The following is a 16,737-nucleotide window of genomic DNA, read 5'->3' on the forward strand; positions in this document are numbered from 1 at the left end:
CTATCAAACGGGACCGGCGGGAGTTCTCGCGAGAGTTCCTTCCCCTCCCCCAGCCAGTGAGTGCGCGAACGGGAAAGGAGGAGGGCGCTCCAGGCGAAAGCGCTGCGGACGCCATTATCCTCTGTTTCTCTGCTGCACCCACCTCTACGTCTTGCTTACGTCCCGCTCGTGTACAGCCTTATAGGTAATTGGGGTCATTGGGGCTTCGGCGTTACAGACTCAGGCAGGGGATTCGGCATCCCTAACGGCTGCGTTGACTTCCTCCACCAAGTCCGGTTTTTCTCGGGCCCTTAGCGGCCTCCCAGCCTGAAGGGAGGCGCCGGTGGGAGGCGGGGGTGTCGCCTTCCCTTCTGGCGCCTTGATTGACGCGGCCTTGGACCAATAGCTTCGCCCAGGCGCCACCGCCGAAGCCCGAGCAGCCAATCGGGCAGCGGCGGCGGTGGCGTCGGAGAGCGCGGGAGGCGGGGGAGAGCGGAGGGGCCCTGCGCTCGTTTTCGGTCTAGCTGTGACCGGTTGAGGCGGCGCGGCGGCATAGGGACGACGACCTCGCGCGGTGAGGAGCGGGGCTGGGCGAGCGGCGCGTGAGGGCGAAAGTCGGAGACACATTTCGCCGCTGGAGGGAGGCGTTTGGGGGGAGGGCCTGCTTGGTGGTTGGCCGAATCTCAGCGGAGAAACGTTGCCTGGTTCCCCTCCCCCCCACCTCCGCCATTTCCCTGAGCGTTTATCCGCAGTCCGCGTTGGGGTATGCTTGAGGCTTCGGGGCGCCACGAGGCATGTGCCCGCAGGAGAAGCGGCGTTGGTGTCGTCTTGGGGACTAAGGCCTCCTGTTTGGGGAGGAGAAGGGGCCGGCTGGCGGGTGACACCCGAGGGCGGTACAGATGGCCGCAGCCTCTTGGCGGGTCCCGCCGCGCCTCGGCTCCCCCGGCCTGGGCTGGCGGCGGCCGGAGCGGGAAGGTGGAACGGTCGGGGCCGCCGCCTCCGTCGCTTTGTCTCTCCCGCTGTGGGGGGAGGGCGCGGGGACGAGATCGCGGGGCCGCGTGGTGGGTGGGGGAGGGGGTCGGCGCTCGGCTCCGCCTAGTAGCACGTAGTCGCCATTACAAGGGCGGCCATTTCCTGTCGGGTCCGGGAGTTGACGTGCGGCGCCTGTGCGCTCGCCTCGGGCTGTCTCCGCTCCTGCTCCTCCGCCCCAGCCGGTCCCGGTGTCGGGAGTCGGAGGGTTCGTGTTGGCCTCGGGTGGTCACGCGCATATTTAGCGACTTTACTTTTTATTTTTTGCGGCCGGAGGAATGGTGATGGGAGGACCGCATCAACGTGTTTAGGTTCTTTTTTTTTTGTTAATAGCCAGATCCCGTGTCAGCGTGGTGGTGGTTTTTATAGATGATCTTTAAATTTCTTAATCCGAGTCTTCCGCCACACCTCCGTACCCAACTGACGGGCGGGCCCGAAAGAGAGAGGGTTTCAGTTGGTCCTTAGAGTGGTCTTGTCGACGAACGTTAGGGACGGCATAAGTGCTGCCCTTTTTCAGCGCTAGGCTGCCTAGGTATCCCCCGCCTTTTCTCTCTTTCCTCTCTCTCTCCTCTCTCCTCCTCTCCTCTCTCCTCTCTCCTCCTCTCCTTTCTCCTCTCTCCTCTCTTTCAGCGGGGCCACATGTCGCCGCCTTCTGCCAGCCCTGGGAGGGAAGATAGATCAAAGGCTGTTTGTCCTCTCGCCAGTCCGGTTGTGGATGTGTAACTGATGTAAAATACCTTGGTGGTGGTTAAGGCTCCGTTAACTGTTAAATACTCGAGTAGTGCTGGCGGTTTGGGGCTGCTCTGTAAAACTAGTTTTGTTCCGTTTTCGGGGACAGAATTGCTGTTAGTGGGCTGATGAGTTGTGTGCCTTTGCTTTTATATGTATTATGAAAAATAACTTGTTTCTGAAGTGGGACTAGATCCAGTGGCTTTAGTGTTCTTTCCTTTGTAAAAGAAAAACCTAATAATTGTTTTGGATTTTTTTAAGGCAATTATTTGAGGGCTTAAGACCCTAAAATGAAGAAATATGGCTCTTTCGTTTGTTGTGTTCAGATCAGTGTTTGTTAGTGTCTAGTAATCAGCAACCAAAAGGCAAAACTGATTTGTGTTGGTTTTTGTAGGCTACTGCAGCACTAGGGTGTCAGTTGGTCCCGCCCAGAACACTTCAGTTCTGCTCTGCAAGGATATATAATAACTGGTACGTTTTAGAAACAGAGTCATGTCTTTGCTTTTTAAAAATATTTAGTAACAGAGGTTACTTTTCGATAAGCCAAATGGACTAGTTTCTTTCTTTTTTTAACAGATTGGTGTGTCCATATAATCCAGGAAAATGGAAACTGAACAGCCAGAGGAAACCTTCCCCAACACCGAAACCAATGGTGAATTTGGTAAGACATTTTAGCAATTTTTATGATTGTGTATTTAGTCTGAGATCCCTGTGAGTTACATCTTGGCTTTTATTTATGAACTAAAAGTAATCCTTACTCCCATATTTTGTGTTTAGAAACTTGAAAGGGAGCATGCTTTGATTCATATTTAAAAGTCAAAGAATGTATTCAGCCTTGTTAAAACAGACTTAACAATAAGTAATCCATCTTTTAAGATAGAATATGGTTTCTTTCATTTAAGTTAAGTTAGTTAAATTAAGACTGTGATTAAAGATGCCTTTTGAAGATGCTGTGCTTCCTTTGAAATTTGAAACTGTTGATTTCTAGGTAAACGCCCTGCAGAAGATATGGAAGAGGAACAGGCTTTTAAAAGATCTAGGAACACTGATGAGATGGTTGAATTACGCATTCTGCTTCAGAGCAAGGTATTTGTTTTATTCTTGAAAATTTGAAAATGGTTTTTATTCCCGTGGAAATTAAGTTCTGGTTTGGCCCTCTTGGAAGCCTTCAAAGCCTTAGTTGAATAATATGAAAGATTTGTGTGGCTCCACAAGGACTTGTAGGCTGTGCAATAGTGGCTTTGGGTTTTTTTGTGGATTTTTGTTTCTTTTTTTTGCCCTAACAATTAAAATGAAATCCCTTTATATTTTGAGCCACTTACCAACTTAAACCAGGAGAAGGGTGTGGGTAATCCTTAAATCATTAATGGATCTTGATTGCATTGCAAATTTATTAGAAAGCAATTTGGCAATTTATTTGATATTTTCAGGTAACAATGAGAAGGTACCTATTCTTTATATTTGTCTCATGATGGGAACTGAAATTAAACAGTGCTGAAATTTAATGTTCAGTGTATAATGACATTCTGAATATTTCAAATTCCTGCCTTGGTGGTTTTTTTTTGTTTTTTTACTGTTTATTTTTAATATCCCAAATAGATTTTTAGTTCTGTGACAACAACGAAAAATGAGAGGGACTAGATATATATGTAGATATAGATATATATTGTTTTTGTTAAAGCTTGAGAGCATAGGAAGGAAGGGGAATAATTTATCTTTTTACTTTTTCCAGAATGCTGGGGCAGTGATTGGAAAAGGAGGCAAGAATATTAAGGCTCTGCGTACAGACGTAAGTATTACAGAGTTTAAAACTATTATTCCAGCTTCAGTTTATGTTCGTAGAAATTTAAAGAGTTGCATCATAGAAACCACTTAATAGTTTAGATACATGCCATTATAATAATTTCATAGATAATTGCAAGGTTTGCCATTCCTTATTTAACAAAGTTTGGATTGGGTTGGGTGGTGAGGTCTTTATTAAACCTCTTCACTTTCTAATAACTTTGCACCAAATTATTCACTTCAGGTAGGATAACATCTTAATTAGAAATAACGACAGTGTAAAAACCCTTAATTGCATCATTTCCCATGTGCGTGAATCAATTACAGTGTTACTGAAAGCCATTGCAGGTGGCTGATTAAACTCAAATTTTTATTCCCTTTTTTAAATCGTCCATCTGTTCTTTAACAGCTTGCACATGGAACACAAACAAATTAATGTTGAGCTTGCATGATTTAAATGTGGGTAAAGAAGAGAGTAGGCACTTATTTTTAAGATTGGGAAACCTTATGTCACTGCCAATGATTTTAATCTTCATATTTTATAGTGGGTTGACTCTTGTGATTAGACACATTAAATATTGATATCACCAGAAGTAAGCATATTTATAGGACTTGGCTACACCTAAATTCCTTTTTAAAAAAAATTTTCTCAGTGAACACGCTCTTAAATGTTTTCTTGCAGAAATGGAGGCAAATAATAACTTTGTGTTGAATACTTACAGTATTTCATTTCTCTCTTGGTCGCAGATCTTTGTATGTTCTTCTTGAGTACTGTAAACTGAACTTGAAAATTTGTTTAGAATTTTACAAACTTACCTATTAGGATCTAGGAATGCCTTTTAAACCTTCAGGAAACCAACTACCCTTTTAAGAGTTAGGGTTTTTGGTGGTGTGGGAATTTTTGTTTTGTCTTTTATAAACCTCTCTCCTCTTAATCCAGATGTTCTGTATAGTTATCTGGGTTATTAATTTCCCCGTTCCTCAAGAACTTCAGTAAACTGAGTCATGACAGGTTTTGTGTCTACCCTCATGAGCCAGCCTGCTACTGAAACATCGTTTGTTTTCTTAAAAAGAAAAAAATAGTACCGTCATTTAAGGTCCTTAAATGTTAAGCCACAGTCAGATATAGAGAAGTCCATTATTGTGTTAGTCTTCAGAACAACTTAAACTTGTTTTCATTAATTGAGAGTATGAGTATAGTTTGTATTAAATTAAAATTTATTGCTTTTCCCCCTTTTCCCTCTCCTTGTTTTTTTGGCCATATATCTCCGTTGCCCATGTACTGGATCGACTTACCCCTGCGTTGCCCACCATGACGTTGGCCCATCCGCCCCTGAACGCCCATGTGAAAACCCTGGTTGGCTATGCCCAAAAATGTGCTCGTTGCCAAACGGGTACCATACTTGACAACTTCTGATTGAATGCCCATGCCCAATGCCAACATCCACGAACGCCAATGACCAATGCAGTACAATGCCAGTGTTTCAGTCCCAGACAGCAGTGGCCCCGAGCGGTATGTCCCAACAGTTTATGCCTCACTGCCTGATTAGAAAGAGAGAAATGTATTTTATTACCTGCCTTTATATAATTAAATAGTATCCCCTTTAGACGGTGTATTGTTTTTCAAGTTTCTGTCTTATTTTCCCCATTAAGTCTTTTTGTCACTGAACTTTTACCGTGAGTTGCCCACCCAAACGATCCACTAATTTTATTTCGATGGAAGGAGCACAGCTTCAAGTGTTGCATATTTGCTGCATTGTAAATCAAATTGTTACCAAAATAGTCTCTCGCTCTGTCTTTGTGGCCCACCTTGCTTCCCAACATTGCCTGTTCATAATTTTTTCTGATGAAATGCTAACTCTGGTTCACTTTCCTTCACTTCTCATTTGTATTGTCTTTGTTTTGTCTCGCATTTGTATTTGTTTTCTTGCAGAGCCCATTAGTGATCTAATTTCTAACTGGTATCCATAACCTTACTCCAAATATAATGTTCACCACTTGCATATTCCCCCACTTTGCCTAAGAGAAAGTGTGCCAGTTTTACCAATGTAACAGCGAGGGTATCCTTAATTAACTTAGTGGTGGCGGGGAACATAAATATTCAACTCTGCTTCAGTTCTGGACAATTTATTGCCCACTTAATCTGAGCCCTTCCAAGAGCCCATTCTCTCTGTCTCTCTCCAAGTCTCCTAATATTGTTATCATATCTGTATTGGGCATAAAACAAAATGCATGTGTAAACCTATAAATAGGCTACTTTAAATGGGGAGTATTGAATGTTACTTCTCTGGAAAAGTTTGTATGAATACTAGTAATAAACACAAAACTCATTTTTATTTTCCAACTTTTTTGTACTATCTGGTATTTGTGATGTTTGACAGCATATTGAGTATCAGTGCTGATATTGAAACAATTGGAGAAATTCTGAAGAAAATCATCCCTACCTTGGAAGAGGTAGGCTCATTTTTATGTATTTGTTGATTGGGGGGGGGTTAAAGTATGTTTTGGGGCATAGTGGGGGAGGTGGGGAGATAGTGGGTATAACATTTTGTAGTAGTAGCAGCATCGTACAACCTGCTCCATAGTGTACAGGGTTGCTGTATTCAATACTGTTTGTTTTTAAAATGACCACAACGGAGTAAATCTGAACTAAAAATCTGTGGTCATGCATTTTCATGGGCTTTAGTTTTAAAGAAGGTTTTTTTGTGTGTGTTTTGGTTTTTTGGTTTTTTGTTTTAAGGATTTTTAAGTTCTCTAATTATTTGCAGTGTGTAGAGAAAACCATTGTACATTCTTAGTATAAGTTAGCAGTTTCTCGCTATTTAATAATGTATATGTGAAATAAGTTGTAGTAGCTTTACCAATATATGCGACAATAGCCTGATCACACTAGACACTTAACCTATTACTCTTATTTTTCTACTTTCAGGGCCTGCAGTTGCCATCACCCACTGCAACCAGCCAGCTCCCGCTCGAATCTGATGCTGTGGAATGCTTAAATGTATGTCATAGTGCCATTGAACCCCACTGAAGTATGGAGCCTGGCCCATGGGATTAATTTTATTTTTAACATAGTGTGCTTTTCCGGTCTCTATAGAAAAAGGCTTAAAATGATAAATGAATGGTCTTACAACTCACTGTTGACCCTGCTCCATGCTGCAGTGGGAATTAACTACATTTGCAAAGTGCTTTGCAGTCATTTATATTATTATGTTATTTGAATGTTAATAATTATATTGTAGTAACAGCGACATGCTAAATGGCTGCAGTGTGGGTATGGTGTTGCAGGACCTGAAAATAAAATAGTTTTTTAAGGTGGTGCAGAATGTCCTTTTTGGGCCTGGCTATTGAGGATAATAAGCACATAACTGGTAAAGTTATTGAAATATAAATTCAGGTTGCTCACTGCAACAGTATGTTGTTATGCTTATAGCAGATAAGTGTGTATTATTGGGGAAATCCTTAATTTGGAACTAAAATTTTATAACTCTCCCTCTGCAGTACCAACACTATAAAGGAAGCGACTTTGACTGCGAATTGAGACTGTTGATTCATCAGAGTCTGGCAGGAGGGATTATTGGGGTCAAAGGTGCTAAAATCAAAGAACTTCGAGAGGTAAAGACACTTCTATTTTCTTTTTATTTTGCTGGAAATATTTTTTATATAGACTTGGTACAGTGGGCTTGGCTTTTGTTATCCTACAGAGTTTCTCTCCTGAGATTCCTCATCACAATTTGCTGTTGAAATGCCACAAGAAGGCCTGACCACATTATTTTGCACCCACCTTCCCCCCCCCCCCCCCAAAAAAAAAAAAAAGAAAGAAAAAGTCCTAGTGTTATCAATAAAATTTGGGGTGGAGATGGGTGGATTTGCTTAAGGTAGATACATTTATCTGAACCTTCCTAGGTTTCCTAACCTCTTTAGTGTACTTCCCTTGTATTTTGTTTTGTTGGTTTTTTTTCTTTTTTGTTGTTAATGCCTTTTTTTTTTTTTTTTTTTAATTTAATACAGAACACTCAGACAACAATCAAGCTTTTCCAGGAATGCTGTCCTCATTCCACTGACAGAGTCGTTCTTATTGGTGGAAAACCTGATAGGGTTGTAGAATGCATAAAGATCATCCTTGATCTTATATCAGAGGTACCTTGAGAATGCTTATCTTTATGTTTAACCTCATGAAACTTAGATGTCAAAGTATTTCAGGATGTTTAGATGAATGTCTTTTGTCCTTTCCCTAGCAATTTTCAATCCCCCATCTTTAGCTAGCTATTAATTTAATTTAGAAATAAAGAGGTTGAAGAACTATCTTGATTGCTGTTGGGACTTTATAGCCTTTAGTCCTTCAAAGGAAATTTCTACAATACTATATTGCATAGCTTCCCAATTGATAATTTAAATGTCCATATGGGGTACAGGCTCACCCAAGCAAGATACTGAACCTTTATCTGTCTAGAATGCTCACTTCATAGACCCCATTGTGAAACATGAAAGGGGTTGTTGTAGTCCCTTAAGATTGTCTGGAAAAAGTAGCAAGTTGCTACTTCCCCAAGCAGTAAAGCTCACTTTTTATTTAGTACTCACAAAAATAATGCAATTTTTTCCAGTTATTTCCTATGTTTTTGTCCATATTCCTGTCCTATCTGAAGGTACCTCCCAGGAAAAATAAAAGACTTTAGATATTTTGTTTGTAAAAAGAGTGGTTTGTTATCAAGTTTATTTTACTTTGGTCTGTAATATTGCTGTTTTTGTTTTAGTCACCCATCAAAGGACGTGCACAGCCTTATGATCCCAACTTCTATGATGAAACTTATGATTATGGTGGCTTTACAATGATGTTTGATGACCGCCGTGGCCGTCCTGTGGGGTTTCCCATGCGGGGAAGAGGTGGTTTTGACAGAATGCCTCCTGGTCGGGGTGGGCGTCCCATGCCTCCGTCTAGAAGAGATTATGATGATATGAGCCCTCGGCGAGGACCCCCTCCCCCTCCTCCCGGACGAGGTGGCCGGGGTGGTAGCAGAGCTCGCAATCTTCCTCTTCCTCCACCACCACCACCGAGAGGAGGGTAAGTTTCTTTTCATCGATATGTTACTAACAAGAGGCTGTAGTTTAGGGGTTGAGCCAGGTTAGGGTTTTTGTTTTGTTTTGTTTTGTTTCATTTGATGTGTGTAATGTTAATAAGCTGAGATTACAACCAGTACTGTTTTTGCAGAGATCTAATGGCCTATGACAGGAGAGGAAGACCTGGAGATCGTTACGATGGCATGGTAAGAATTTTCATTTGTCATCAATGTATATTTCAATGTGTAAGGCATCTAAAAGTATGTGTAGTTAACATTTTCCCTAAAAAAAAATGTTGCTTGAAAAGCTTGTCTTACAAATTCACTCCTTAGATAGCCATTTACATCATTTTGGTTCTTTGTTGAACTAGTAAGACTTTATTGAGCCATCATTATTCCCCAAAGTATGTATTGTAGAAATATAAACCAGGCATATAAAAGCAGTAACTATGACAAAAATATCCTGCCAGGTTCATATTAACAGTTCCTTGTCTCAACACAGGTTGGTTTCAGTGCTGATGAAACTTGGGACTCTGCAATAGATACATGGAGCCCTTCAGAATGGCAGATGGCTTATGAACCACAGGTTGAGTATCCTGGTTGTTTGCACTCATATCAGTAATAATTAATATGTTTGCCTATTCACCAATAAGTGTCTTTTTTCCCCCCTCCTATTTTTCTTTCTTTAAATGCTGTGTACCTGTGGTTTCTTGCCCTAAGGATTGCCTTCTGAAATATATTTACTAGGGAACATATGGGACTTTGGTTTCCTAAACTGAGGAATTTTAGGAATACTAAGATATCTGAAAAATAGTCTTGAAGGCAAAGTAATTTTCCATTTTTTCTTTCCATTTTTAGGGTGGCTCTGGATATGGTAAGTTTTCTCCTTTGTGAAATCAAACATTATTTTTTGCTTTCTAAAAGAACTTAATGCTCATTATTTAAATCAGATTATTCCTATGCAGGGGGTCGTGGCTCATATGGTGATCTTGGTGGACCTATTATTACAACACAAGTAACTATTCCCAAAGATGTAAGTATCTTTACTGTATTAACAATAAACATTTAATTATTTTAAGTCCTCTAACTTTTAATAAAAGATTTTAACAAATATTCCATTTTAAGATTAAAATTGTGTTTTTTAAGAATTTCAGTGGGGTATCCTCCCAATTTGGGATTTGTCAGGTGTTGTCCAGTACTATCAAAAGCTGTGAAGATAGTTTTGAGCCCTTGATTCGTTAAGAAAATGTTGAAGTAATTGCATTGTAACTTAAATCTTGACTAGTTGGGGAGGCATTAAAATTCAGAAAAAATAACTACAAAGTTAAATTCTCGAAGGTCATTTAAAATATAGGTAATGTGATTTATTTTAAAGTATACCATAAATTTGTTTTTGAAAATTTTTTCAGTTGGCTGGATCTATAATTGGCAAAGGTGGTCAGAGGATTAAACAAATTCGTCATGAGTCAGGAGCTTCGATCAAAATTGATGAGCCTTTAGAAGGGTCCGAAGATCGGATCATTACCATTACAGGAACACAGGACCAGATACAGAATGCACAGTATTTGCTGCAGAACAGGTCAGTTTAGGTTTAGTTTCATGTTAGCCTACACGTACTAAAACTTTCAAAAGCTTTTCTTCTCAATTGATTTTTCTTTTAGAAGCCATGGTGTCTCAACCTTTTGGGGACCTAACTTCTAAACATTTTAATAGTTTTGCTTTAATTTTCTTCTGCTTTCTTACTAAAAACGGAGACATTCAGTACTAATCTTGCTGGAAGAAGCCTTAACCAAGCAAACTTCTCATTTCTCTGGTGAAAACTGCTGCCAAAACCACTTGTTATAAATTATACAAAGCCTGTAGAAAATGTAGAAGATTCAGTGGATGTTGGTCTAGTTCTGTGTGGAAGACTAGTGATTTTGTTGTTTTTAGATAACTAAATCGACAACAAATCACAGTCTGCCATATGGCACAGGCCATGCCTCTACAGGACAAATGATTGGTGCTGTAAAATGCAGCATTTCACACCTTCACTGGCATTTCTTGTCTTTTTCTACCAAATATTAACAACTTTTTGTTTCATTTTCTTAATTCTGCTCTACTAATGTCTGGTTCACTATTAATCATTTTTTTTCTTGAATTTTACATTGCTCTAATTTGTAATTACTGTTTTAATTCTTATTTCTAATTTAATGGACATGCTTATCGCTTTAATTTAGCATTGAAATTGTCTTAATGTTGATGAAGATGTTACGAACAAAAATTCTAATTCGTCCTTTTTTTTCTTTTCTTTTATAGTGTGAAGCAGTATGCAGATGTTGAAGGATTCTAATGCAAGATATTTTTTCTTTTTTATAGTGTGAAGCAGTATTCTGGAAAGTTTTTCTAAGACTAGTGAAGAACTGAAGGAGTCCTGCATCTTTTTTTTTTTTATCTGCTTCTGTTTAAAAAGCCAACATTCCTCTGCTTCATAGGTGTTCTGCATTTGAGGTGTAGTGAAATCTTTGCTGTTCACCAGTTGTAATGTTTTAGTTCCTTACAAACGGGGGGGGGGGGGGGAGGGAGGGAGTGCAAAAACTAACATTGAAATTTTGAAACAGCAGCAGAGTGAGTGAATTTTAATTTTTGTTCATTGTTGGTGGTTAGAAAATTCCCCCTATGTAATTATTGTGAACACTTTGCTTTGTGGTCACTGTAACATTGGGGGGGAGGGTGGGACAGGGAGGAAAAGTAATAATAGTCAATATGTCCCTGGCATCTATTCAGAGCAGTGTGCAGAATGTAATGCTCTTTTGTAAGAAACGTTTTATGATTTTTAAAATAAATTTAGTGAACCTATTTTTGGTGGTCATTTTTTTTTTTAAGATGGTCATTTTTCAAATGGCTAAATTCTCCAACCTCCCAACTAAACACTAAGTTTGATTTTCAGCTCCTCTGTTGGACTTGGACTTAGGCAAAAAAAAAAAAATAATAATAATCTTTGCAAATTCAGTTCTGGTGATTTCTGGATGGTTTGAATGTCCATTGCTTGGGAAGAAATTCCATCATACGCCCTCAGGCTTATAATAAGCTGGGGATTTTGTTTTTGTAAATGCTTACCCCTACTTTGCAACAGTTTCCTATGTTAGTAATTGTGAAGAACCAAGGTGGGGAGCAGAAGTAATGGTATAAATGTATACCAGGAGCCTGATAGCAAGTTTTATTAATTGGAGTAATACTTGGTTATGGAAGTGATTAATGCTAAATAAATTCTGGTTATTTTTTATTAGATAATTTCTTATCAACAAATTTAAACTGTCAGCCTGCTTAGTGTCTATTAGTTAAACTTTGTAAAATATATATATATTCTTGTTTTTCCATTGTATGCAAAGTGAAAGAAAAAGATGTATCATTTCTTTGTTGTATGTTGGATTATGTAGGAAATGTTTGTGAACAATTAAAAAAAAAAAAAAAGGGAAAATTCCTGTGGATGTTTTGTGTAGTATCTTGACGTTTGTATTAATAATAGTTAAGTTCACTTCCGAATAAAACTCCCATAATGCTAGATTTGATGTGTGCCCAATTTGAGCAAGGGTTGACAGCTGTAAAATTTGTTAAACCGTTCCTCTTGTAAGGAAATATAGTAATCTTAAATTACATACTTTTTGTGTGAAGTGTTTTTCTAGCATTTATAAATGAAATTTGGTAGGGGTGGTAAAGACAATTTTAGCAGTTAGGCTCTTAATCTTAAAGAGGGAGTAGTGCATAATGGGAGCTGAGTCATGTAATTTTACAGCTCCTGTTCTCCCATCACATGAGAAATTTTGAGTCTTTGGTTTCTATCTATAGAATTACTTCTAGTTTGATGTTTGAGAATATTAAAATAACTAGTGTATGGTTCCTGATTCATAAATTTCTAAAATAGTTTGTTAATGACCTCCAACTATCCAGAAGGCATGAGAACTTAGTTACATAGGAAAGGGTTCATGGGGATAGTTCCGCTTTCTTACATTTAGGAAAGAAATTTGTGTATAATAGACAAATGTGACGTGGCCTGTTTTTTTTTTAATACATAATGATGCATGCAAATGTGCCGTTTAAGGCTATTAGTATTTCAGTAACACTCCCCTTTTAGGAGAGAGGAATTGAGTGGTCTTTTGATAATGAAGTACATAGTGTCACATTGCTTAAAATGAGTAAATACTATTGTAGTTTTAAGGTTTTCCCAAGAGGTGAAGTCAGGCTGAGTTGCCACATTGGGATTGCTGAGGGTAGTACAGACTGCTGGTGTTGAAATGAGTCCTCCCCAGAGAAAAGGCGAGGGGGAATGACATTTAGACAAATTCCAACTGTGGAAAGCATTCCTGGAGCAAACACTGGTTTTCAAAGATTTCATTAGTCATTCAAAAATTAGTTATGCATAAATATATTTGAGTAACTGAAAGTTTTAATTTTTGCCTTCTAAAAACAATTCAGGCTAAACACATGAACCTAAAGAATTGGAGAATATCTGGCATTGGTAAAGGGTGAACTTGAATGTAGACTAGAGATTGAGAAAAATTGTGAAGTTAGAAATTACTAAATGCAACATTGAATAAATTTTATAACAAGTACATATGCTAATTTGCAACTTTAAAAATGTAAACAGCCCTTGTTGGGGTAGCTCAGTTAGTGTCGTACTGTTAACACCAAGATTGTGGATTCAATCCCAGTTTAGCACATAATAATCAACCAATAAATGCATAAATAAGTGAAACAAGTTATTTTTCATTAGTATAAACAAACATGGAAGGTTTCAAATTTTAATTTAATTTTCTGATAAGTACCAAAATGACAAAATGGAAATCAGGTTGTACCAAGATTTTACAGCGGGTGGGGAACCATTTTTCTGCCAAGGGTGATTTGGATATAACCTCAATTACAGGCCATATAAAATTATCAACTTAAAAATTAGCCTGCTATATTTGGTCAAACATTTAACTCACCCCTAATGCCTTGGTAGGGCCAGACCAAATGATTTCACAGGCTATATGAGGCCGTGAGCTAGACGTTTCCCTTCCATTTTCAATTACTTCAGTGGTTTGTTTTCCAGTGTCTTAGATTAATACTCAAAATGAGATTACTGTTCACAAACATGACAGGTTGTGATTTGCTTAAGTTTGCCACTGAAGAGGCCTATGTTTTATTTTTTTAGTCCTCACCAGCAAACATGTTTAGAGGGAGAGAGAAACAATGGTTGGTGATGAAACCCACAACCTTTCGCTGCATGGATGAATTTCAACCAGGCCTATATTAAATTTTATTTTCAGGTCAATGAAAATAAGTCCATAAGGTTAGTTTAAAAAACGTTTAATGCCATCGGAATTTTGGAAAGGGGTTTAATCTTTGTGGCTAAATTAAACCTTAAATACTATGGTTATATCTGTTTATTGTCAATGTTTGCCCCTTGCTGGCAAGTTCGAAGCGAAACTGACTTTTTTTTTTTAATATATTTTATTGATTTTTTTACAGAGAGGAAGGGAGATAGCTAGAAACGTCGATGAGAGAGAAACATTGACCAGCTGCCTCTTGCACACCCCCTACCGGGGATGTGCCCGCAACCAATGTACATGCCCTTGACCGGAATCGCACCTGGGACCTTTCAGTCCGCAGACAGGCTCTACCACTGAGCCAAACCAGTTCTGGCGAAACTGACCATTCTTGATGGGAACTTGAACTTGTTCAAAGCAGAATCACAGTGTTTCTCAAACTGTTGAATAGGACCATCTTCAAAATCAACAATGCTGGTTAAACATGAAAATGGCCCACACCTCAGTTCTAGCAAATCAGTCACTATAAAGAGGCATCAAGAATCTGCACGTTTGACATGCAGATGCCCAATAGACATGAAAAAATGCTCAAGGTCACCTATGATCAGATACAAATAAAAATGGCAATGAGGTATCACACCACACTTGTCAAAATGGCAACTATCTGATCAAATGCTGGAGGGGATATGGAGAAAGGGGAATCCTAGTCCACTGTTCATGGGAATGCAGACTGGTGCAGCCACTGGAAAACAGTATGGAGTCTCCTCAAAAAATTTAAAAAATGACCCACCAGTCTATGAAACGAGGTCACAATTTGATTCCCAGTCAGGGCAAATGCCTAAATTGGGGGCTCAATCCCCAGTAGCAGGCATGCAGGAGGCAGCTGATCAAAGAATCTCCCATCATTGATGTTTCACCCTCTCAAATCAATTAAAAAAAAATACCATTTTGAATTAAAAAGAACTGATTGCACTTCTAGGAATATGTCCTAAGAATCCCACAACACCAATCAGAACATACGCACTCCAATATTCATAGCGGTGTTACAATAGCCAAGGTCTGGAACTGCACACATTTACACCATGGAATACTATGCAGCAGTAGGGGAGAAGGTTCTCTTGCCCTAGCCCAGTGGTTCTCAACCTTTCTAATGCTGACCCTTTAATACAGTTCCTCATGTTGTGGCGACCCCCAACCATAAAATTATTTTCATTGCTACTTCATAACTAGTTTTGCTACTATTATGAATCGTAATGTAAATATATGTTTTCCAATAGTCTTAGGCGACCCTACTAGCCATTCTCAACCTGAGGGTCTCGACATTACGATTACGATTCATAACAGTAGCAAAATTAGTTATGAAGTAGCAACGAAAATAACTTTATGGTTGGGGGTCATTACAACATAAGGAACTGTATTAAAGGGTCACAGCATTGGAAAGGTTGAGAACCACTGCTTCCTAGCCAGTTTGGCTCAGTGAATATAGAGTATCGGTCTGCAGACCAGAGTCCTGAGTTCCATTACAGTCAAGGGCATGTACCTTGGTTGCAGACTCCCCGGCCTAGGCCCTGGTCAGGGCCATGTGCAGGAGGCAACCAATTGTGTTTCTCTCACATCAATCTTTGTCTTTCCCTCTTCCATTTTCTCTAGAAATCAATGAAAAACTAATCTTGGGTGAGGATAAAAAAAATAAAATGGATCTTATATCCTTTAAGATAATATGGAGGAAAATGGAGAGTGTTATGCTAAGCGAAATAAGTCAGAGAATGACAAATATCACATGATCTCACATATATGGAATATAAAGAACAAAATAAAATAGGACCAGAAGCATGGATAAATGAAAGACTGACATCTTTTTCTTTTTTAAAATATATTTTATTGATTTTTTTACAGAGAGGAAGAGAGAGGGATGATTAGAAACATAAATGAGAGAACCATCGACCAGCTACCTCCCTCCACACAGAGCCTACAGGGGATGTGCCCGCAACCAGGATACCTGCCCTTGACTGGAATCGAACCCTTCAGTCCACAGGCTGACACTCTATCCACTGGTTGTCAAACCAGTTTTGGCAAGAATGACATCTTAGAGGGGAAGTGGGAGGGGAAGGATGGGATGAGATTAAAAAAACAACATATGCATATATGCATAATCTGTGAACACTAGCAATAATATGGTGAAGGCCTCCTTTCTAAAATGACTGTTAGTGGGGCCTCCTGGGTCTCACGGGGGTTAATTCGGGTCAACCTTGACCATGTGGTGAGTGTTTAGAAGTTCTAGATGAAAGGGTCAATTGAAGAGCTTTCTTTATACTGTTATTCTCATAAAGAGATAAAGTGGTACCCTAGCCAGTTTGGCTCAGTGAACAGAGCATCCGCCTGTGGACTAAAGATCCCAGGTTCTATTCCAGTTAAAGGGACTCGATCCCCAGTAAGGGGGCGTGCAGGAGGCAGCCAGTTAATGATTCTCTCTCATTGATGTTTCTATTTCTCTTCCTCTCCCTTCTGCTCTGAAATTAATAAAGATATATTAAAAAAATATCTTTTTTTTTTTTTAAATAGTGCCCATTTATATTTCTTGCTGAAAGCAAGGAGCCTAGTTCTCAAATAGGTGCACTAGTACTGGAGTACCTACCTCTAGACATACTAAATGAAAAAACAATCCCGTTTGTTTAGTCATGACAGTCTGGTTTTCTGTTGTGTGAAGTACAATCCTACCCAGATATTTGATTGTCTGTCTTTCCCACTATATCATGTGAGGTACCATGTCTATATTTGCTATCTGTGTAAGATAGAAAATTCAACTCAAAACTGCTTTAAGCTATACAGGAGTTTATGAACTCCCATAACTGGAGATCCAAAAGTAGGACAGA

The 16,737-nt window shown here is 39.3% G+C and overlaps 1 protein-coding gene across 9 annotated transcripts; it reads left to right on the forward strand.

Annotated features, from left to right (window-relative positions):
- Positions 1-30: 30 nt before the first annotated feature.
- Positions 31-11,414, forward strand: HNRNPK (heterogeneous nuclear ribonucleoprotein K). Of its 9 annotated transcripts, none has more exons than XM_036433664.2 (17): positions 35-184; positions 2,132-2,208; positions 2,314-2,398; positions 2,726-2,823; positions 3,470-3,526; positions 4,989-5,032; positions 5,901-5,973; positions 6,449-6,520; positions 7,021-7,134; positions 7,531-7,659; positions 8,274-8,581; positions 8,729-8,783; positions 9,079-9,162; positions 9,435-9,450; positions 9,527-9,609; positions 9,986-10,155; positions 10,875-11,414. In XM_036433664.2, exons 3-17 carry the CDS (start codon positions 2,341-2,343, stop codon positions 10,906-10,908), a joined length of 1,395 nt encoding a protein of 464 aa, XP_036289557.1. In that variant the 5' UTR covers positions 35-184; positions 2,132-2,208; positions 2,314-2,340; the 3' UTR covers positions 10,909-11,414. The 9 variants fall into 9 exon arrangements, with proteins under 9 accessions (XP_036289558.1, XP_036289557.1, XP_036289563.1 ...); XM_036433670.2 differs by having other exon boundaries at positions 10,935-11,414; XM_045580084.1 differs by lacking the exon at positions 35-184 and adding an exon at positions 415-553 and having other exon boundaries at positions 2,294-2,398.
- Positions 11,415-16,737: the final 5,323 nt, after the last annotated feature.

The sequence above is a fragment of the Pipistrellus kuhlii genome, unplaced genomic scaffold (assembly GCF_014108245.1).
Source record: "Pipistrellus kuhlii isolate mPipKuh1 unplaced genomic scaffold, mPipKuh1.p scaffold_m20_p_12, whole genome shotgun sequence".
Classification (NCBI taxonomy): domain Eukaryota; kingdom Metazoa; phylum Chordata; class Mammalia; order Chiroptera; family Vespertilionidae; genus Pipistrellus; species Pipistrellus kuhlii.

What these genes read in the sequence shown, in the direction of transcription:
- HNRNPK (XM_036433665.2), top strand. Translation starts at nt 2,341, where the DNA reads ATGGAAACTGAACAGCCAGAGGAAACCTTCCCCAACACCGAAACCAAT. An exon ending in AAGTAACTATTCCCAAAGAT is followed by an intron (nt 9,610 to 9,985) that starts GTAAGTATCTTT and finishes AAATTTTTTCAG; the next exon opens with TTGGCTGGATCTATAATTGG. An exon ending in CAGTATTTGCTGCAGAACAG is followed by an intron (nt 10,156 to 10,874) that starts GTCAGTTTAGGT and finishes TTTCTTTTATAG; the next exon opens with TGTGAAGCAGTATGCAGATG.